The 23,744-nt window shown below is 43.8% G+C and overlaps 1 protein-coding gene across 1 annotated transcript in view; it reads right to left on the bottom strand.

Moving 5' to 3' along the window:
• LOC126481395 (RNA-binding protein Raly-like) overlaps positions 1 to 23,744 on the bottom strand; it is a 999,983-nt gene that overhangs the window by 718,322 nt on the left and 257,917 nt on the right. The window contains exon 2 of the mRNA XM_050105125.1: positions 19,104 to 19,269. Within this exon, the coding sequence (XP_049961082.1) occupies positions 19,104 to 19,248 (145 nt within the window). The 5' untranslated portion in view covers positions 19,249 to 19,269. The remainder of the gene's footprint in view (positions 1 to 19,103; positions 19,270 to 23,744) is intronic.

Genomic DNA, 23,744 nt, shown 5'->3' with positions numbered 1-23,744 from the left:
TCGCTTCGCATCACACAATTCCTGACGACACAGAGACTGGCGTTTAGAAGCACGACATATATTCTCTTTAAAGAAAATAATAGCAATTTCTTGAAACTAAGTGAGCACATCCCTACATTTGATATTGTAATGCGAGAGCATCTGTGAAGAGCAAGTTCTTATCAAACCTATATTCACTATCTCAGGAAAGTAATACAAAAAGAATTAATCACTCTATTATCATATGTAATCAGGATTATATATGAAATGAGCCTAAAAACGCAACATACAACTAAATTATTTCATACTGTACTATACACTTGAATCACTTCGAACATATGGCAATTCGTTCAGGCGGAGCCTGATAAAGAAATAATTGTCAAAGAACATTTTCTGAGTTTTATTCCAATTACAGACACTACAGATGGATTTCTAACCAATGTTCTCATCATTTGAAAAATATCAGAAGCCAAGGAAACGAAAGGTGTTCCAATATAAAAGGGAAAAATTTGGAAGTTCAATAAGGAATTATAGACCTAAACCCCCGAGCATTTTTCGTTCGTTGTGGGTGTCATTCGTTAAATTTTGCCATGAATGATACAGCGGCGTCGTGTCCTACTGCTGTCAACATTTTCAGTACTGTTAAAGTACTTTTCAGTTTCTTTTTTGCATCTTCCTATCTATGGGGTATTTTGAAGAAGCTTTTGTCTCATGTGGCTGTAAAACCTCTCAGTGGTACCCTTTCGGAAAGCCGATCTGATGCCCTGGACCCTCAAAGATGCTACACTGAACAAGAGTGTGATGCTGTTCATGAAGCTAGCGAAGATTCTAAACTAGGTGCCTTTTGAAGAAGCAGCACCACTGGTATTGCAAGAAATATGCAGGAATTCAGACTTTTTTGTTGTGAAGTGCTCTGGTATGTAATTGTGTTTGAAATCGATAAAGTCAGCAAAGTTTTCCAAATAATTATTACTGTCGATGTTGTTGAAAATGTTGGCAGTTTTTGAAGAAGATGAGATCAGAAAAGGGCTTTAATAGTATGCTAACGGATGCGAAAATGCTTGCTACCAAACTTGAATCTACCATTTTATAGAAAAAAAAGAAAAATTCGTGCCAGTATAGTGAAGAAGCAATTTGCGTACCAGTCTCTAAGAGACCTAAATCTCTGGTTCACCAGTGGAGATTCACCAGTGGAGATTCATCAGTCTTTCGTTTAATTTTTGTATAACTTGAAAGTGTTCAGAAAATAATATCTTTAGCTCCACGACGCAAAGAATCGTGTTCGCATCTACGTTTGACTGAAGGAAACCAGAAAGCTGAAAGTTGAGTTATCTGGTGCAACCCTTTGTATAAACCAAGGAAAGCTGCATCTCATGCTGAAGCAGATTTTCAGAAAACGTTTTATTTTACGCATAAAGAATAGAAAACCATAGGTTTTGCGTTGGCACGTTGTTTTTCGCTATGCAGTTGTTCTGAAGCGATTGCAACCAATTAAATGTCACTTAGCTGACTTGTATCTCCCTAACAAATCATTCAACAGGGGAAAGTGGAGCTACATTCCGAGCTGCGTCTCGTTTCTAGGGAATTTTCCATATAATTGAAAGGTGGACGACAGTTAAAAAGACGGAGTGAAAAAGAATGATCCATATGGGATCGAATCCACCAACCTCTTGTCTTCATATATGCACTTAACCGGTAGATCACATTTTTCTTTTTACATTAAAAATTATCTCTGTTAATTTCATATAAAAAGTCCCACAGTGATTTAGGAATCCGGAAGACGGAAAGAAACTCTGAAGACAGCGAGACGCGAACTCCTTTATCATTATAACACAGCGTCTCTACTAATTACGCTACACTGAATTTATTTATTTACGTACGTAAATGCTATTACGTTTCCACTGCCCGTCAGCCTTTATTGCAATATAACATGCTATTAATAGTATCCGGCATCCTCATCCGATCTCAGCCAATGCCCTGCCGGTAGAAAGTACGTATGACAATGTTGGCTAATGAGTCCTGAAAGCGGGGAAGCTGCCGGCAGTACCAGTAAGCACAATGCATGTACAGGCGAAACGTCAGTGTACAAAATGACCAAGCAGCCACATTATTGCATTGTTCTTCGTTCTCTGTAAAACAAAGTTTTAGGTCACGGAACTACACTCCTGGAAATGGAAAAAAGAACACATTGACACCGGTGTGTCAAATCCACCATACTTGCTCCGGACACTGCGAGAGGGCTGTACAAGCAATGATCACACGCACGGCACAGCGGACACACCAGGAACCGCGGTGTTGGCCGTCGAATGGCGCTAGCTGCGCAGCATTTGTGCACCGCCGCCGTCAGTGTCAGCCAGTTTGCCGTGGCATACGGAGCTCCATCGCAGTCTTTAACACTGGTAGCATGCCGCGACAGCGTGGACGTGAACCGTATGTGCAGTTGACGGACTTTGAGCGAGGGCGTATAGTGGGCATGCGGGAGGCCGGGTGGACGTACCGCCGAATTGCTCAACACGTGCGGCGTGAGGTCTCCACAGTACATCGATGTTGTCGCCAGTGGTCGGCGGAAGGTGCACGTGCCCGTCGACCTGGGACCGGACCGCAGCGACGCACGGATGCACGCCAAGACCGTAGGATCCTACGCAGTGCCGTAGGGGACCGCACCGCCACTTCCCAGCAAATTAGGGACGCTGTTGCTCCTGGGGTATCGGCGAGGACCATTCGCAACCGTCTCCATGAAGCTGGGCTACGGTCCCGCACACCGTTAGGCCGTCTTCCGCTCACGCCCCAACATCGTGCAGCCCGCCTCCAGTGGTGTCGCGACAGGCGTGAATGGAGGGACGAATGGAGACGTGTCGTCTTCAGCGATGAGAGTCGCTTCTGCCTTGGTGCCAATGATGGTCGTATGCGTGTTTGGCGCCGTGCAGGTGAGCGCCACAATCAGCATACGACCGAGGCACACAGGGCCAACACCCGGCATCATGGTGTGGGGAGCGATCTCCTACACTGGCCGTACACCACTGGTGATCGTCGAGCGGACACTGAATAGTGGAAGGTACATCCAAACCGTCATCGAACCCATCGTTCTACCATTCCTAGACCGGCAAGGGAACTTGCTGTTCCAACAGGACAATCCACGTCCGCATGTATCCCGTGCCACCCAACGTGCTCTAGAAGGTGTAAGTCAACTACCCTGGCCAGCAAGATCTCCGGATCTGTCCCCCATTGAGCATGTTTGGGACTGGATGAAGCGTCGTCTCACGCGGTCTGCACGTCCAGCACGAACGCTGGTCCAACTGAGGCGCCAGGTGGAAATGGCATGGCAAGCCGTTCCACAGGACTACATCCAGCATCTCTACGATCGTTTCCATGGGAGAAAAGCAGCCTGCATTGCTGCGAAAGGTGGATATACACTGTACTAGTGCCGACATTGTGCATGCTCTGTTGCCTGTGTCTATGTGCCTGTGGTTCTGTCAGTGTGATCATGTGATGTATCTGACCCCAGGAATGTGTCAATAAAGTTTCCCCTTCCTGGGACAATGAATTCACGGTGTTCTTATTTCAATTTCCAGGAGTGTATATCATTGGTGTAGGTAGAAATGGTAAGGAGAGCCAACTGTTTTTACCGGAGCCAGTACATGTTCGCCAGATGTCCACATCAGGTAATCCGATGATGGATGGTACCTACAGGTACTGTATCTGTCAGTGTCACTGAACCCAATCCGATGCAAATGCTCGTTAGTGGGAATCAATTTATTTACGACTCCGTGCGAAGAAGCCACTGCCATGGAATGAACCAGGAGACTACCACAGTTTCACACTGTCTTCCAGGGGATTCGCGGCGGTAATAGTACTATGGGCCTGGGACAGACCGCCCCTCCCAGCGAGCGAGCAAAGAACGAGTCGTAAATACCGGTCTCTGCGGTACATCGGCACCCAAATAGCTCATTGCAAGGTAAGATTCTCTGACGTGGCGTAGTTTAAAACTACGGGTAACAATCAGAATCGTGCGCCAAATGTATAAAGTAGAAGCTGTGGTCTTGACGTCAGAGGTGCCCAAAACCTCCAAAGTACGTTCGGTGGTTCGTCGTATAGTGCAATCTAAATATGTAATGTTTCCATAAATATCGCCCAGACTATTACTGCAATATTTTTTGCCATTATCGCAGGGAGTGTGAACAACTTGACAAAGTAAAATGTATTACACAATACTTGCGAAATGCGGACTTTTTGGAGAAGTGTAACTTGCAGCCGTTCGTGTTCGAGGAGGGCCTCCTCGATTTTGTCAGTTACATGTTTCCAGTTACGTGTCGCCATTTTACACGGCAACGATCAGCGATGACACCGACTGACGCATGCCGGTCTATCCCACGGTACAGCAATATCAACAAAGCTCCGAATTTTACTTTCGCCCTCATTCAACCGTGCACCAGAGACTCGACAGTAACCTTGTAACAGCGCGTTTAGCAAGGGAAATTCCTCACTACGGTGGAGAAGAGCCTCCACATCGTTGGCATACGCCCTAGCCATGGGAGTCGCACGAGAAATCGTTATTCCACGTTAATTGAAGTGAGAGGCGGCGAAGCAGAGGGTCCACAGCGAGAACAAATGTGGACATGGAAAACGGACTGCCCGGGGCGCGTCCCGACCCAGACTAATTGCGATCGGTGTCTTCAGCTGGCCATTAACAAGTATTTTCACCACAGGCCTCAGTAGCATAACAGAGTATCTGGAACACACCGACCAAATAATTATGAGAAACACGGTCAAATGCCTTGTTAAAATCCAGAAAAACAAGATCGCAGTGAACAGAAATGTCTGCAACACCATAAATCACTTCCTGGTGTTCCACTTGGAGTTAAAGTCGAGCGGCTAGTATAGCAACCTCGATGCTCCCTTCAATCACGTTCGCCAACAGAGAAGATAATCTGCCTAGTGGTTTCCCTCGCAACAGTTTTATAATCAAAATTTAGCAAAGTGTGAGGACGAAAAGAATACATCATGACACGGCGAGAGTGTTTTAGTATTAATATTATCCTATACTACTTAAAGGCAGCGGGTGCAGGTCTCCCCTGATATAATCCCGTTTAACATCGTCGTAAAATTCGCATACAGGATGGGCCTAAAGTGGACATAAAACTCCTTAGACCAGGTGATTTACGAGAGACCAGAAATTCAAGGTTCTGATCTTTCCACTTGGGTCTCTATGAGCACCATTGGGAAGGAGTCTCACATTGTCAGCCGCCGTATACATAGGCTGATTTTTCCTACCGTGTACCAGTTCTAGGGATTGATCGATGAGAGGATATGGAACAAAAAAGGTCAAATGAATTTGGGTCCGGAAATGCATGGTTTCCATGGAAGAGACCATTTATTCAGTCACACATCTAATATGCGCTGTACCTTGCAGCCACGGTTACAGTATGCATGGTTTCCTCCTAGAGGGTGGTACTGTTCCTCATACGTCATGCCCTAGCGCCGCCTCCTGCCATAGTAATTGGTAATGCGTCCGATTCACATCTCTTGCTGACTCACCTTGTAGAGCGTTGTACACAATGGTTCCGTATTCGAATCGAGAGCTTGCCGACGTGGTGTTTACTTACATAATGAAACGTCCCCTTTGAACAATTATACAAGACTGTGCTTAACCTGACACACAATATTTTGTTAGCGCAACGCAATCTGACTTTCAAAATTCCCTACTAAAGAATGGCCCTGACAAACATTAAACTATACCTTTCACAAATCACTTACCTCACAAAAATCTTCGCTGCTCAAGCTACTGCAATACAGCGAGCGCCACTACTGCCAGCTAAATAAAAGATTCAAACTACTGAAGGCACTAACTACTGATAGGGGTAGTTAGCAAATGAAAGATATTAATAGAGAGCAAACAATGTATTTACCTTAATATCATCACAAGTCATAATATATATATCAGTTCATGACAAATTACAAACCTCCGCCATCTCTCTCCCCACATCCACCACTGCTGGCGGCTCACCTCCAACTGCGCAACGCTACGCGCTGTTCACAGCCAGCTGCCTAACACTACAATGGCGAGTATTACAACAATGCAAAGCAGCCACAGACTGCACACAGCACAGCCAGTGATTTTCATACAGAGGTGGCGTTACCATAAAAAAACCTAAACAGCCTGCTTACATAGAGAAAACATAAACAGCCTACTTACATAGCCCCCATGCTCCCCACAAAAATTTTTACAAATGGTGTTGGGCACTGGCCAATACAGATTTGACAAAAATTTTTCACAATTACAGTAACAAAGATATAAAATGCACACACTTATTAATATTATGTTGGTCAAAAGATCAAAATTTCTCACAGTCCATAAAGACAGTCCACATTGTTCATCACAGTAAAAATGCAGAGTTTTTCTCAAAGTCCAAGCAGTAAAAGAAAATGCACATAGAAGTAGTGGATTTCCATGCAGTCTTGAAGAAGTAGTGTTGTCCTTCCAATGGAAAGACGGTGCTGACTCTTGACATGCTGACAGGTAATGGGCCACAATGGAGCAAACCCACAGCAGAGTCATTCGAAGTTTTGAAGAATATTGGTAGGTAGGTCATCACAGAGCAGACCCACTGTAGTCCTGGTAGAGAGTATGGTATTGGTGGGCCACCAGAGGTGCAGACCCACTGTAGTCCTTGTAGAGATAATGGTATTGATGGATCATCAAAGATGTAGACCCACTGTAGTCCTTGTAGAGATAATGGTATTGATGGATCATCAAAGATGTAGACCCACTGTAGTCCTTGTAGAGATAGCCAGCAGCCATCTGTTGTGACTGTGCAGGTGCACAATCACCATTGAAGAGTCTTGCGGATAATATAGCAAGTCCATAAACCATCACTTGTGCACTCACAAAGTTTTTGGAATTGTCCTTAGAACCAGCAATGCTGTTATCCAGTCCCTTGCAGAATTATTAACAAACGTGCAAACACTAACAGTCCCTACTTCTCACATATTGTCCATGTACTATGACCAACAGAAACGTGTGCAGTGAAATGTAACTTACATGTTAATAATATCATGAACTGGTGACAATTACAATTTTATAACATAAGAATACAATAACAAAGGTACAAAATACATTATTAAAAACATAACAATACAGATAACATTTGTAGTAAAACAGGCTTTACAAAAGAATAGAAATAAACATATACATCAATGTTACAGGAATTATGACATAAGTACATACATAGATCAGAATAATTATTGAAACATCAACTTTACACATGAGCATTAAAACAAAACAATAAACAATGTCTAAACATCTTTACAAAGTAAATAACACATTATTAATGCCAATTGTATTTGAGGATAACAGTATTCCTCATCATAGTGAATGTAGCTTAATATTAAAAAAAAATTCTATGAAATTACACAGAGACAGGAAGAAAACAAATACACAAGGGTACACACACACATAGTGGGATAACACCAATAGGAAAGGACAGGGTTCGTTTTCAGTGTAACATTTGGTACTGCAGTCCAACCCAAAACTTCATATATCTTTCCTCTTATTTCATCCTTTGTTTCCACCAAAAAAATCCTATCCAAGCATGCTTTCTGTATTCTGTTCATATTTCTTTCAAAATAATTATTTCTGATTGTACAATACTCATTTGGGCCCAAATCCTTTTTATATAACTTCGCAATGCATTCTTTACCTATTCTCCATAGTCAGTTTCTCATATAGTCTACCCCCTCTTAAGCAAACTTAAATCTACTGAGCTCAGATGCTAAACTAAGGAACGAGGCAATGCAGCAGCACAAAACAATTAATATAAACAGCAATGAAAAAAATGGAAAATTGCAAAGCAAGCTACAGTATAAATTAGCAAAAGTCAAATTCAATAACACTATGCCTGGCAAACAGCAGCAACTTATACCTAAACATGACATAGCGCAAGCAGAAAAAATATTACAGTAAAAACAACAATGCAGATAAGGGAAATGTGTATTCACATCTTAATATCTATGTAATTAAAGTGGTGCACCACAACAACTGATTGTAAAAAGAAATATTACCATGTACTTGAAACGAAAATTACGTGTTACTGTTACTAGTTCCTTCTTATTGTTCTTTCCTTTCCAAGTGCTCCTTTTTTTTAAAGAATGTGGATCATAAAATAATTATTTAATAGATCTGTTGACAGAAAGTGTTCACATTAGCAAATGCATTTCATTTTATAAAAGCAATGCTGCAACACAGCTGGAAAACAGATGTCAAATGAAATAAGCAACTATGAAAAGCAAAGCATAAAAATATCCTTCAGTAGTCATGTGACATTTCATAAGTTAGTAGCTCTCAACTCTCGTAGAAAGACGCTTGTCGTAATCAGGTGTGCAGATGTACGAATATTTCCCATCAATTCATAAGCATTTCAGTAATTAGCACAAAGTGCGAGTAATCATATGTTTTCAAGTAACGAGGGTGTCGCATTAGCGATGAAAGGCACACCCTAATGGCTTGTTCTCCAGGTGTTTGACACAGCTGTGTGCCCACAACGCATTACAAAAATCATATGTGGTTAATGGCATCCCCTTTTTTTTCTACCTGTGCCGCTGAAAAGGGCTCGCAATAATGGCTTTTTCTCCAGGCGTCTGACACAGCTGGGTGCCCGCGACGCGTGCAGGTGGTCACTTAACTTTCGTACGGAAATATTTACGACAGCAATTTTCGCTAAAGTGACAGTCTCACATAAAAATACTTCACAGGTCAAGAATTAGCGTTGCAAATCTGTAGAAACAAAATCCTATGAATATAACAGTGTCCAAAAAATGTTCAGTGGCATTGTGATACATTCACACATGATTCGCACATGTCATAACTCTTAAAGTACGATTCTTGGTTTCCAACATCCTTTTTCACAAGTCAAGAGTCCCTACCCACTATTCATTACTCCTTACCTTATTACACATATACGTATCCATCGACACTCGTCAATATTTCGTCATTATAAATATGAAGCATAATCAAATAACTCATATAGTAGCCTCAGCCTATTAATCGTAAACATACCTCAGCAGCATAATACACATCGTCGTCGTAAAAATAACATCATAACACCTCAGTCAAATCTCAAAATCGTCGTAGCTTCCTCCAATAATTAAAAAAAATTCTCTGCTCATGTCAAAAGTGTCATCTGCCTCAAACGTACTTTAAAAATCATAATCCCTTTACCAAATACATCATTCAAAGCTCTCATAGTATCACAATGGTTCCAAAAAAATATGAACAGTTTACAATGCACAGACAAAATACAGTTTCATAAGTGTGAAGTTATCCAGCTGTGTAATTACGTAAACATCTGTCACTGACGTAGTAAAATAAATGTTTGTCTCTCTCAGTTACATGATCAGATAGCTGTGTAATTTGTGTGTTAGAGACATATGGTACCGATGTGTAAAGTTGTATAAGCAAATACCATATTAGCTAGGGTTCCTTGTGGTTGCCACACACATGGTACACAAAGTAGACGTGTACCCCCCTGAGGATTAATGTAATTATACCCTCAGGTGTTACAGATTACAGGAATAGAATGAAATATATCACGGAAAACTTTCTTTGTAATTCAAAAATCTTGAAAAATAAATGGCTTAAGTATAAAATCTCTCAAATATGTGTCCTGTAGCGCTAAATGTGCGTCTTGCTGTAAGATAATTCTGTGGAAGTGTCGTACTTATCGTCCTCCGAAAGCTAAGTTCTACAGAAGTCAATGTACTTACCACATGATAAACAAAAGTGAAATGCTTTGCGTATAGATGTCTTAGTTATTACGCTTATTGCCGTGATGAGGAAAGTACTGTGCTGTAACGTATTATCGTGCTGCGGAAAAGGCAGTCTCATTGTCGCTATACCACAAAAGTTACTACTAAAACCTGTTTTACTTTCCAGAATAAAACAGAAAAACTGTGCAGAAATAAAACAGAAACACTACAAAAGCAACATTGTAAATTATCACTCATTAGTAGCGTCGTGATAAAATCGTGTAGCTGTCACATAAACTAACCACTGTGCCATCTGGTATCTCACTGAAAGTACTTTAAATCCAGAATATATTTTCAAGTAAACCAAAATGTTGCATTAAAATCTCATTGGCAGTACTGGTAAATGTTCTAAGTATGTAAGCCTTATAGTCGTTCCATAATCGCGCAACTAACAAGCAAGAATGTACACACACAATAACACTGTGATGTCTGTTCACTATAACAATGCATTCGTCATTTCTGTTTCAATAAGTTCTCTTGGTTCTTGACTGGATATTTAACTCCAAACATTGTTGCATGTTAACAGATTCTAAGTTTGACAAGCATACTAGTAATCTAAAGTGAAAAGTTTTATGGCAATGACAAAGTTAAAAGGCAGATTATCTGTCAATAAATGGTTTTACATGAGAAATGTGGTGTAAACCTTTACTCTTCCTAGTACGCAGAGTTTGAACTTGAATGCAATTGTCATGCGGTATACGTCGGTAAAGAATACTGGAATTTTTCTCAAGGTTAGCGTCTATGTTATTTTTCTCTGAGCCAGCCGGCGCACGCGGATGCCTGGGGTGCGAGTCATTGTCTGTTCCTTTGTTGGCGCGCGTCGTTATTGGGATTAGGAGACCTAACTTCTACAAATTCACCTTGGCGAGAGGGCCCAGCTCTGTTAGAATCCCGCCAGTTCTGATGAAATTCAGGTCTGTCGTTACGATCACATCGTCTGTCGTCATGTCGGTAGATGCCATAGTTTCTTTCTTGTCGGTCACGTGGTGGAGAATTTCTCCCTGAATCGAAACTGCGCGCTGGACCGTTGCGTCTAAAGTTATTCTGTCTCCCCTGATAATAATTGTTTTGGTTCCCATATTGTCTGTTTCTCTGATTGTCTCTGTGATAGTCATTACCACGGAGAGGTGATCTTTCCCTGTAATTATTACTACTCTGCCAACGGTTGTCATACGGGTGGTGTCTGTTTTGGTCACGATATGTGTTGTGAGAATAGCCTTGTCGTGTCCAGTTATTATTTCTTTCATCGTGGAATTGTGACAGATGTGACCTGTAATTGTTGTGCTCCTGTTTCCGCGTTCCCCGATTGTCAGTGTCAATTTCCAATTCTTGTAACAGACCCTGAAATGCTTCAATGTCATCTTTGCAACGTCCTGCTAAAATAATATGTCGTAAATGTTCAGGCAATTTGAGTAAGCAAATGCGGATGAGTTCTGAGGGGCTGTATGGGTTTGAAAGATATTGATTCTTATGCAACATGTCTTCAAAATATTTGACAAGACTGGAAAATTCAGATTGTTCAAAGTGTTTCATCATCATGATGCTATGTTTTACACGGTCTTGTGTAGCTTGAGACCAATACGCTGAGAGGAAGGCATGGTAAAATTCTCCTTCACTGTGGCAATCGTGAATTACCGATCGCATTCTTACAGCTGGTTCATTCTCCAAGTAGCCACACATAAATTCTAATCTGTGTTCCAATGACCAGTTGGGAGGGAAACAATGAGAGAATTGATGGAGCCACGCTTGTGGATGAATGTCGTTGGCAGAATTCTTAAACGTTTTGAATTTACGTGTAGTAATGAACAGCTTATAGTCAAAATCATCGTGTCGGCGAGTAGCATCTCGGTCATAGTTACGTCGTGTCGGCGGTTCCATCTCAAAATTCGGTGTACCTTGCCAATTTCTTTCATAATTACCGAAATGCCCTGTGTTATTATTTTGTGGCTTTTGCGTATTTCTAAGTTCCTCTTCCCGTGTTGGAGCGCGAGTGTCTTCTGAAATACGTAATTCTTGTATTACCTGTGTCAGCTGATCTTGTACTTCCCGGATTTCTCTTTGGTGTTGTGTATTAATTTGATTCTGATTTTGTTTGAATTTTCTGATTTGTTCATACTCTTCTGTGTCAGTGAAGGCTACGGGTCTTGTGTCATTCAGATCATCATCTACCTTTGTAGATAAGTTAGTGACCTGATCCGAAAGTTCGGCTACTTTCTCCGATAGTGTACTTATTTCCTCCATGTGTCTTTCTGAACCAATTTTCAGGGTATCTACTGTGTTCTTTAAGTTTTCCTGAGTTCTTGCAAGTTGCGTAACCGAATCGGTAGATGCAACTGAGTCAATTTTAGCTTGCAAGGTCTCATGATTTTCATGAACAATAATTTGCAGTTCTTTTATGGCTGCTTCGTGATTCTCTAATACATTTTCATGACGCAAAAAAATAGGTTGGAAATGCTCACAAATTTGTGTTTTTACGTCATTACAGACTTTTTGACATTTCGATTCAATGTGATGTAACTCAGTAGTTAAATCTTCACGCGTTTGTTCAAGAGTTTGTTCCAATGAGTCTAACTTTTGAAGCTGTTGCTGTGTTTGTCTTTGATTTTGTTCCATTGTGTCTAACTTTTCAAGCTTTTGCTGTGTTTGTCTCTGATTTTGTTCCATTTGTTGCATTAATTGCAATAATAATGTATTAGTGTCTGGAATCTGTTTCTCTACGCTTTTCGGCAGTGCATTTGCACCGGCAACATTCACATTTTGACAAGCAGAAAATGTGTCTTGACTTATTTGAGAAAACGGTGATGACCCAAAACCTGAATCTACAGTATTTGCGAAATTGTGTCCTGTCATTTCGGATTCCTGAGGCGAGCTATTGCCGACCAGTCGATCGATAATGCTTCCCTCTTCACTAATTGTTTCACTGTCCACGCCATTGTTTGACGCCCGCTCCATTTCCCTGTGCACAGTTACCAAATTACTACTTTGAACATTAGTAAATTCATTACTCGGCGGCGCTGATAAGCTACGCTCGTCATCACTATTATTTCTCAGTTTAGTTTGGAGCCTAGTGTTACGTTTTTCACACGCCATTATTGTCACAGTATTTCACACGACAACACAGAAAAACACAATTTGAAGATCAAAAATAAGAGAACACATTAACATAGCACTGAAAATAATATCTAGTTAATTGCAAGCGCAGCTGCGAAATACTTGCTGCAAATCTACATGCATGCCACAACTGTTATACTGTACAACAATGAAAAACTACAACTACAAAGGAAATTCTCTCTATAATTACGCGCTAGCAATAAACAAAATCTACACTAAATACACAAACTACAAGAAAAAATCAGAAGATTCCAGTGAGGTATCCTAGGCTAAGGGTCGACATATGAAACGTCCCCTTTCAACAATTTTACAAGACTGTGCTTAACCTGACACACAATATTTTGTTAGCGCAACGCAATCTGACTTTCAAAATTCCCTACTAAAGAATGGCCCTGACAAACATTAAACTATACCTTTCACAAATCACTTACCTCACAAAAATCTTCGCTGCTCAAGCTACTGCAATACAGCGAGCGCCACTACTGCCAGCTAAATAAAAGATTCAAATACTGAAGGCACTAACTACTGATAGGGGTAGTTAGCAAATGAAAGATATTAATAGAGAGCAAACAATGTATTTACCTTAATATCATCACAAGTCATAATATATATATCAGTTCATGACAAATTACAAACCTCCGCCATCTCTCTCCCCACATCCACCACTGCTGGCGGCTCACCTCCAACTGCGCAACGCTACGCGCTGTTCACAGCCAGCTGCCTAACACTACAATGGCGAGTATTACAACAATGCAAAGCAGCCACAGACTGCACACAGCACAGCCAGTGATTTTCATACAGAGGTGGCGTTACCATAAAAAAACCTAAACAGCCTGCTTACATAGAGAAAACATAAACAGCCTACTTACAATAAAGGCAAATGGCAATGGGCGGTGGGCAGCAAGGTTGTATCAGGAGGTCTATCCCCACTGACAGCAACCACAGCATTCAAGGCCTGAAGAGTGTTTCGCCGTTTGTATGAGGCAGGGTCGTTTCAGGAAGCAAGAAATCATGAAGAAGCTACCCGAAATTTTCTAATACCAGACTTGGAGGAAAATGTGGTTAACACTGTGGAAGGCGACCGCCGTGTCAGTACCAGGCACTCGACCCGCCGGTGCGGGTAAGCCAGATGACCGTGTGGAGCGTTCTCCATGAATACTGTTACTACCCTTTTCACTTACAGCGTGTGCAGGGCTTACTAGCGACAGACTTCCCATATCTGCAGCAGCTTTGTCATTGGTTTCTTCATCAGGCAACCACGTTTTCGAGATTTGTCATCCATCCTATTCAACGATGTGGCCAGCTTTTCGTGCAGTGCTATCTTCAGATTTGATAACAGTCATCTGTGGGGTAGCATGCTGAAGCCACAAGGTTTGGTGACAGTGAATCATCAGCATCGGTGAAGCCTAAATGTTTGGCCGGGATAATTGGTGACCGTATTTTGGGACCGGTTTTCCTTTCATGTCGCCTAAAAGGCCAGAACTACCGGCATACTTTGCTCCCCTGCTAAAAGAAGTGCCACTGATGATTCGAAACGTTATGTGGCTGCTACATGATAGTGCTCCAGCCCACTTCGCCGTTAACATTCGGACGCATCTCAATCGTGCCTTCCCTGGTCGATGGATCGGACAAGGGGTCCAGTTACATGGCCTACTCGTTCAGCGGATCTCAAACCGTGCGATTTCTGGTTATGGTGCCATCTCAAAAATATCGTGCATGCAGAGCCCATTCGAGATGTGGATACACTGGAGCAGCGTATTCAAGCTGCAGTTGACACCGTTCGGATGCAGCCTGTCTGGCGTTAACGTGTGAGACAGAACATGCTTTGAGGCACATGGAAACCATGTGCAACACATACTGTAACTGTGGCTGCATGGTACAGTGCGTATTAAACCGCAGTCTCGGTAACAATGTGTGATTGAATAAATGGTCCTTAGCGTGAAAACCAAGCATTTCCGGACATAAGCTCATTAGACGTTTTTGTTCCGTATGCCCTCATCGATCAATCTCTAGAGTTTGTACACGATGGAAAACAATCATCCTGTAGTTCCGCGTAATATTGGTGGCTGCCGCGTACAATACCGCATTACGCAGTCACTTGGCGGCCTTCAGCAACTGTGAGAGACGTAATGAAGGAGCGATGACGTCGCTGCTAGTGGGGAAGTAGTTGATACAAGGGCGTCAGTTCCGTTTCAAGAAGCGAACGAGGTTTAGATTTCACCTATAAACCCTCCATCTGATGCGCTTGAGCTGCAGCGGATTTGCTTTAATGCGTAGAGGGAGTCAACTGATTGTTCGGGTAGAGTACTTAGACGAGTGTAATAAAATTTGTAAGTTTTCCTCGCTCGAGCGGCACAGTATGATACTAAACACTGACGAAACTACGGTTGCGCTTAATCGCTGTCCACCAATCCAACGGCGAAGAATAACACACAGCGGAGCGGACCCAACTCTCCCATAAGGTTCTAGCCACATCATCCAGCACGCTATCCTTGAGGTGGCAAACATTCAGCATCCACTGTGGTCGTAACAGTTTTGCACGTTATCGCCCAAGGTTTACAATGGCCGCCACAGCAACGTGGTCGTAAAAGGAAACGGGTACCACCCCTACTGCAAACATCCCGTCGCATAAACAATAAAAAAAGTGTGTGGGAAATCTTATGGGACTTAACTGCTAAGGTCATCAGTCCCTAAGCTTACATAATACTTAGCCTAAATTATCCTAAGGACAAACACACACACCCATGCCCGAGGGAGGCCTCGAACTTCCGCCGGGACCAGCCCCACAGTCATAAACAATCAGATAAATAAAAAAACCTGTCAATCCGATTCCAAGATGTGGCGATAAGAAACATGTATCTAACTAACCAAGGTGGAATATTTCTGCTCCCACACGTCACACAATCGCATCGAATGAACCATTCACTTAACTCAGTATAAAAATTATAATGTGGCAACTAATCGCTAGACGATAAAACAATATTAAAATCGGTACCTAACACGAGACACCGAAGAATCTTGCGAAAAGGTAGACAACGTCCTCTTTGTAAAACCACGAACGCTCCACTGTATGACCCGAACCAGACAGTGCGTATAAACAATCAAAAAGACGACACCATATCTCACTACTAGAATCAAGTATTTCATTATCGGCTATGGGAATATAATGACGAAAGAAAAGAGCGGCATTCGTCAAATTTTCGGGAGCCTCATTAAAAACAGTCTGAAATACAGGAAGAGAATCTGGTGAATAAATCTTCTTCTAAAAGTACAATCTCAACACAGGAATCGTAATTAAACTAACGCAACGAAGCCAAACGCAGATCCGATTCAATTCTATTAACATTTATTACAATAAAGCTGTGTGCTTCAGTCTTCAATCTGAATAAGAACAGGTTGAAGCGGCAAAAAAAAAAGCCCAACGTATTACTCCGACATTCACAGTCCACCGCTGCATCAATCGACAAATGTGAGGAAACTAGTGCCACATTCTGCGGAACCGTTACGCTGTTGGTTTTTCTTTGCAAGCGCACGATCTACGTCATTTACGTCGGCCGTGTGGTAGGCAAGTTATCCACCGCCGCTGGCGAGGTAGGAGGATAGTTCACTGCATCCAAGTCACTCATTGACGGCTCTGAATCGGAAGCTGTCGGCACACGAGGACGCCCTAGCGAAAGCGAGCGACCCACGTCAACAAGACAAGAAGACAAGGGAGGAAAATCATGTGAAGCTCTCCTTCCCCCCCCTCCCCGCCCCTTTCGCCTCCCGTGTGCGGCCTCTCTAAGAGCGAGAAAATAAAGTAGGCTACTAGACAACGAACAGCTGGGAGCTGCGACAAGACAGCAAGTGTTCCGGCCTTGGAGAAATTCAGAAGGAACATCTGCAGAAATCGAAACAGCAATGTCCTGACTCCATCTCTACTACCCAGAGAATTAGTATATGTACGGAGTTCGTAGAAGAGGGAGGGGAGAGGGGGGGGGGCAGGACTGAGGGAACGTCGTCAGACGTATCAGTGTACGGCGCCTATTATTTTGCATAACATAAACATTCGTGCGATGAGTCGTTACATCAAAAGCCATCTTAGGTCGTGACGGTGGAAAATTAACCGCAGTGAAATTCAAATCCATCCGGTGGGCGTCATTAGCAGAACATTGTCCAGTCACTGATTCGCGGTCAGTCATCGTTGACTTGCGTCAGTGTTCAAGAGCAGATCGCAAAACAAAAACCCTTCTCAAACACTCTCGTTACACAAAAAGCACGTCCACACCCGCCCGCTGTATGTATCCATTAATTAGCTACATGTAAATGAGACGGGATACTTTGTTTTAACTGTATTTCTACGGAAAGCACCCCGCTGCAGCACTGAAGTCTGAATTGGCTGACCACTGTTCTTGGTTGGTTGGTTGGTTGGTTTGGGGGAAGAGACCAAACAGCGAGGTCATCGGTCTCATCGGATTAGGGAAGGACGGGGAAGGAAGTCGGCCGTGCCCTTTCAGAGGAACCATCCCGGCATTTGCCTGGAGCGATTTAGGAAAATCACGGAAAACCTAAATCAAGATGGCCGGACGCGGGATTGAACCGTCGTCCTCCAGAATGCGAGTCCAGTGTGCTAACCACTGCGCCACCTCGCTCGGTGACCACTGTTCTAGTCGAATGTTTTTAAGTTCTCCATCCTCAAGCAAGTCGCCTTTGAGGGAAACATTATCTACCTCAGCAGGAAGATTGAACACACGAACATTCGTGCACTGAACCTCAGTGTTCACAGGGAGGACTGAATTGAGTCACCTCTGACGGAAAAGAGCCTGGAGCCCTATTTGAGCAGTAATATTTCTACTTGTGAGGGATTCACAAATACAACAAAGAGAACATACAGTTCCGTGTCAAAATACGCTGTCTGTATATGATCCGAAGTCAAAACAAAAGCATCTACCAGTCATCGATTTCTAGAGAACTGCCCTGCACATGACGGGTCGACGTACCAAAAGAAGAACTCACTGTACCTTTACGTGAAATAGACATTCATGCCGGGGAAAATATAAGCGATCAGTGCCGCTACTAAGAGCACACTTAAACGAACACGAAGACGTATTCGGCGTAGAACGTACGCACACAACGCACAAAACGTCACGTAAATGCCAACCTTTGCAGTACCCGTAGCGCTGTGACGGAGCAGAAGTAAACAAGGTCCTGCCCGTACGGCTTCGCAAGTGGATCTGCGTTAGACCAGATGCAAAATATAACTTCTACTGTCTTCAAATCGCGCAAATGGCTCTGAGCACTATGGGACTTAAGATCTGAGGGCATGAGTCCCCTAGAACTTAGAGCTACTTAAACATAACTAAACTAAGGACATCACACACATCCATGCCCGAGGCAGTATTCGAACCTGCGACCGCAGCGGTCGTGCGGTTCCAGACTGAAGCGCCTAGAACCGCTCGGCCACACCGGCCGGCCACTTCTACTGTCTTCTGTGTACTGCTTCAGTGAACTTGTCTAGGTATGTGTGTAAGTCTGTAGTTTTTCTTTTGGTCTATATGTCATTTACGTGTGTGGGACGAGATATATTTCTAAAAATTTTTCGTTCTTCCTTTGCAGTTTCGTCAGTTTTTGAATGGCCTCCTAGAGAGACAGTTTCTTATACGTATACTGCTTCATGCACTGTCTTGTAACGACAAAGATTCGCATTACGTACAATTTGTTTCTGCAGTGATTCCGCGTTATTCTGTACGCTTTATGGAGTTTGGTAGCTTTTTCTTAATTTGCTTGACCGTCTACTACAGAGGTTACTATGATTTCTCGGAGATATTTAGAAGACAACATACGTAAAACTGTCCCATATTTAGTTTGTTCTGATACTTTTATGTAAATTTTTCATCAAATGAGTCTTCTCATGTGATATGTGAAGGCCTATCTCATATAACTTCGTGTGGTACTCAGTTTCCTCACTAGTTTTAGTGAGGACAGCCAGGTCGTCAGCAGAACCTTGGCATTTCACTTTGATACTATGTGACTATTATTGTGTGGGGTCTCATTTGTCTCCTCCTGGTACATGTTGTTGATTTTGGAGCTTGGTCCTCCGAAGGTTAACACACTGGATAGGGCGAGGTTCAAAACCTCATGTGATACAGAAAGTTTAAAGTTTGCCCTTTCTAAACACTAATCGCGCGTGCTCTGCGCCTGGTATATGAAGTTGCACGGCGCTTTGGACTCACCCGCTATCCGGCCGTAGCGCTGGAACATCCTCTCGACGTCGGTCTTGGAACACTGGAAGGTGTTGAGGTTTCCCACGAAGACCCGCGAGTTGACAGCCTGCGGGTCCTGCGAGTTGGTCTGGTTGCCCACCTTGCTCATCTTCATAGCCCGCTCAGCGAGGGTGGTCTGCAAACAAGAAATTGGGGAACCTGTGAAATATGTGAATAGCTCAACACGTCTAACTCACATATTAGAGAAAGAAATTACAGAATCTTGTTCACCTGATGAAATAATATCTTCACTCAAAACAACCCTCATAACGTCATATTCTGACAAAACAGCAGAATGGAGACAATATCACGGGAAAAAACTTGGTTTGTTGAAAAGCGAAGCCATGCACACGATAACAGCGATGTGTTACTGACAGCATCATTTTATTTTCAGGTTTATTCGAACACCGTCATCATTAATAGATGCTGCAGTTAAGCGCTGTAATGATAGTAGACATGTTGGTGCATCTCCCAGTTTGGTAAGAACCTACATATTTACGACTGATAAACAACATTTTTAATTTTGAGGGTTAGAGGCAGTTGGTAATTTTGATTATGGACATCGATGGCTTCGGATTCTGTAAATTACTGTCCATCAAGTCTGTTTTGGGAGCTACGTTTTCAACATCACATCCAGCATGAATAACGGATGTAACGGAATGCAACTTGTCAAATGAACAAACATACAGACAATAAAGTCAAAATGGTTCAAATGGCTCTGAGCACTATGGGTCTTAACATCTGAGGTCATCAGTCCTCTAGACTTAGAACTACTTAAACCTAACTAACCTAAGGACATCACACACGTCCATGCCCGACGCAGGATTCGAAACTGCGATCGTAACAGCAGCGCGGTTCCGGACTGAAACGCCTAGAATCACTCGGGCGCAACGGCCGGCCAACAGAGTCAACTGGAACGGTTTTACGAATGCATGTTGTCAAACTCCTTAGATTTGGTCTGCGATATGTTCGTGCTTTTGAGGATTCTTTACTTTTGTCTGTTAACAAAAAAAAATGGCTCTGAGCACTATGGGACTTAACATCTGAGGTCATCAGTGCCCTAAAACTTAGAACTAGTTAAACATAACCTAAGGGCGTCACACACATCCATGCCCGAGGCTGGATTCGAACCTGAGACCGTAGCCGTCGTGCGGCTCCAGACTGTAGCGCCTGTAACCGCTCAGCCACACCGGCCGGCCTGTGTGTTAACAGCACATTGTATTTTTGCGTATTGTTTCCTGAGGATGCATCCTATTAAATTTCTTAGGCATCACATTTAGTTGGACGACTGCAACGCCGTACACCTTGCAAACGTTCATAGAATACAAAATTCACCAATTCAACTTGTTCAAGTAAGTTGCGTACCGCTAGTTGCGACTGCATGACTCAGGTATCGTACAATGTCGTCGGTACTAAAATATGATCTTTGGGCGACTATCATAAGAGTAACTTATCAATCGAAATCCCGTGTGTAAACTAGCTTCAAGTCTGTTTCTTTTCTTTTTTTTTCACAAATGAATCTTTGCGTTAAATACTTGACTTTAACCTTGTAAAATGCGTGAAATCAGGTTTAAAGTTCGTTGGAAGTAGGTAAGTGCCCTCAGTATCTGACGCTGGATGTGCACGATCAGGGTAATGCGCTCTCTGTTTTAACAGAGGCCCTTTCCTCGCCCATCTTAGTCTTGATGATGTGAGGGCTCCTGCACTACGTATCGTACAGAAGTGTACCTTCGTAGGTGCATTGGGTGGTGCGTGTCGGCAGCGCCTGCAAAACGTGTTGCGAATATAGCAATCAGTAATGAAGTATTAAATTAAAGTGCCAAGCGTGATTCTGAAGTTTTACTACACGAACAGCGAAAACTGTTGTAAGTGACACTTTTCCTTTAATTTTTTGTGGGGAGCGTTATCCATAAAAAGTTTCGAAAACGTTTGAAATTATGTGTAAAATTCGTTAAGCCTTTAATAAGAAGATTTTGATATCAATTTAAATTATTTATTTATTTATACAAAACTAACGAGTCGCCCCAGCTCCACACGGATAGCACTAAATACCTAGGGTCGGGCGACTTGTCTGGAATAGCCTTAGTTTTCTAGGAGAGACCCCTGCTTAGAGTTACAATAAATATTTAGAAAACAACGTTACGTAATTAAATAACGTCACTTTCAGGTAACCTAAACTACACTCCTGGAAATGGAAAAAAGAACACATTGACACCGGTGTGTCAGACCCACCATACTTGCTCCGGACACTGCGAGAGGGCTGTACAAGCAATGATCACACGCACGGCACAGCGGACACACCAGGAACCGCGGTGTTGGCCGCCGAATGGCACTAGCTCCGCAGCATTTGTGCACCGCCGCGGTCAGTGTCAGACAGTTTGCCGTGGCATAAGGAGCTCAATCGCAGTCTTTAACACTGGTAGCATGCCGCGACAGCGTGGACGTGAACCGTATGTGCAGTTGACGGACTTTGAGCGAGGGCGTATAGTGGGCATGCGGGAGGCCGGGTGGACGTGCCGCCGAATTGCTCAACACGTGGGGCGTGAGGTCTCCACAGTACATCGATGTTGTCGCCAGTGGTCGGCGGAAGGTGCACGTGCCCGTCTACCTGGGACCGGACCGCAGCGACGCACGGATGCATGCCCGCCTCCAGTGGTGTCGCGACAGGCGTGAATGGAGGGACGAATGGAGACGTGTCGTCTTCAGCGATGAGAGTCGCTTCTGCCTTGGTGCCAATGATGGTCGTATGCGTGTTTGGTGCCGTGCAGGTGAGCGCCACAATCAGGACTGCATACGACCGAGGCACACAGGGCCAACACCCGGCATCATGGTGTGGGGAGCGATCTCCTACACTGGCCGTACACCACTGGTGATTGTCGAGGGGACACTGAATAGTGCACGGTACATCCAAACCGTCATCGAACCCATCGTTCTACCATTCCTAGACCGGCAAGGGAACTTGCTGTTCCAACAGGACAATCCACGTCCGCATGTATCCCGTGCCACCCAACGTGCTCTAGAAGGTGTAAGTCAACTACCCTGGCCAGCAAGATCTCCGGATCTGTCCCCCATTGAGCATGTTTGGGACTGGATGAAGTGTCGTCTCACGCGGTCTGCACGTCCAGCACGAACGCTGGTCCAACTGAGGCGCCAGGTGGAAATGGCATGGCAAGCCGTTCCACAGGACTACATCCAGCATCTCCACGATCGTCTCCATGGGAGAATAGCGGCCTGCATTGCTGCGAAAGGTGGATATACACTGTACTAGTGCCGACATTGTGCATGCTCTGTTGCCTGTGTCTATGTGCCTGTGGTTCTGTCAGTGTGATCATGTGATGTATCTGACCCCAGGAATGTGTCAATAAAGTTTCCCCTTCCTGGGACAATGAATTCACGGTGTTCTTATTTCAATTTCCAGGAGTGTATTTTAGCAGCACATTCCAGGAAAGTGTACGAACGTTGTATGTTCCATATGGCTTTTAGAGTGGCATCTCAAGCCAGTGATAGGAACTGCGAGCCACAACACCGGTTGGTCCACTCGAATGTAGCACCAGACAGGCTCGAGCTTCATTCTACGAGTGACACGTTCCTGTAATTCCCAGCGCATCATCACTATGCAGCGCACTCGTTGGTGCAGTAGGTAGAGTGGATTCTCTGCCACGAAACAGTGGCGTGTAGCACACACCAACACGCAACATCAGTACGAAGCACCGTCCGTCACACAACATCGGTAATAGGCACCCCATGTCACACACTATCGGCATGGAGCGACCTCTGCCACGCAACATGTTCTGAAACACCCTCTGCCCTCCAACATTGGTACAAAGCACCCTACGCCACCTTACATTGGTACAAAGCACGCCGTCACGCAACACTGATGAAAGCATCCTGCCATGTGACTTTGGCACGAAGCGCCATTCGCATTGTGACTTTGGTACGAAATGCCCTCTGCCACATAGCATCGGTACGAAACTCCGTCTGTCACACAACATCGGTACGAAATAGCCGCTGCCATGCAACAGCAGCGTGGATGCGGCTTACTGCAATCCCGAGGAGTTCTGCAAGTGATCATTAGAGGATGATAATGGCATCGTTTGCACAGGGGACTTCAATCCATCATAGTTATGCCACTTTGCTACATTACTTATAAAATATGATGTCCACTCACATTAATGTCACCATCTCTCAAAGGCTGACTAACCACCTTTTTCAGTGCGAACCGCTGCGAAACATGCAAGAAGTGAGTCAACCAGTTTCTCGGACTTGCCGACAGGGGTGTGGAGCCAAGCTGACTGCAGTGACGTGGTCAGCTACGCCATGGTGCGAACACTGCGATCGAGGTGGCATTGGGTTTAAATACGGCACTTTGACAGACAGAGGGCTACGGTAAACTCATCCTGTTGCTATAGCAACCACGTACGTACACTGCGAACTGTATGGCACTTTCCATTGTGCTGCTGGTAATGCAATCGTACGGAAGAAGAATAAGCCGGATGTAGTGGTCAACATGATCCTCATGGACAGATGTAAGCTCTTCGTGATGCAATGTGACTCACAGATTGACCAGATTATCCCGGGAATGCTACGAGGCTGGTTCTGGCGGAAGTTCGA

The sequence above is a fragment of the Schistocerca serialis genome, chromosome 5 (genome assembly GCF_023864345.2).
Source record: "Schistocerca serialis cubense isolate TAMUIC-IGC-003099 chromosome 5, iqSchSeri2.2, whole genome shotgun sequence".
In the NCBI taxonomy this organism is placed as follows: domain Eukaryota; kingdom Metazoa; phylum Arthropoda; class Insecta; order Orthoptera; family Acrididae; genus Schistocerca; species Schistocerca serialis.
Note: the sequence above shows the minus strand (reverse complement) of the source record. Positions and strands in the feature narration are given on the sequence as shown.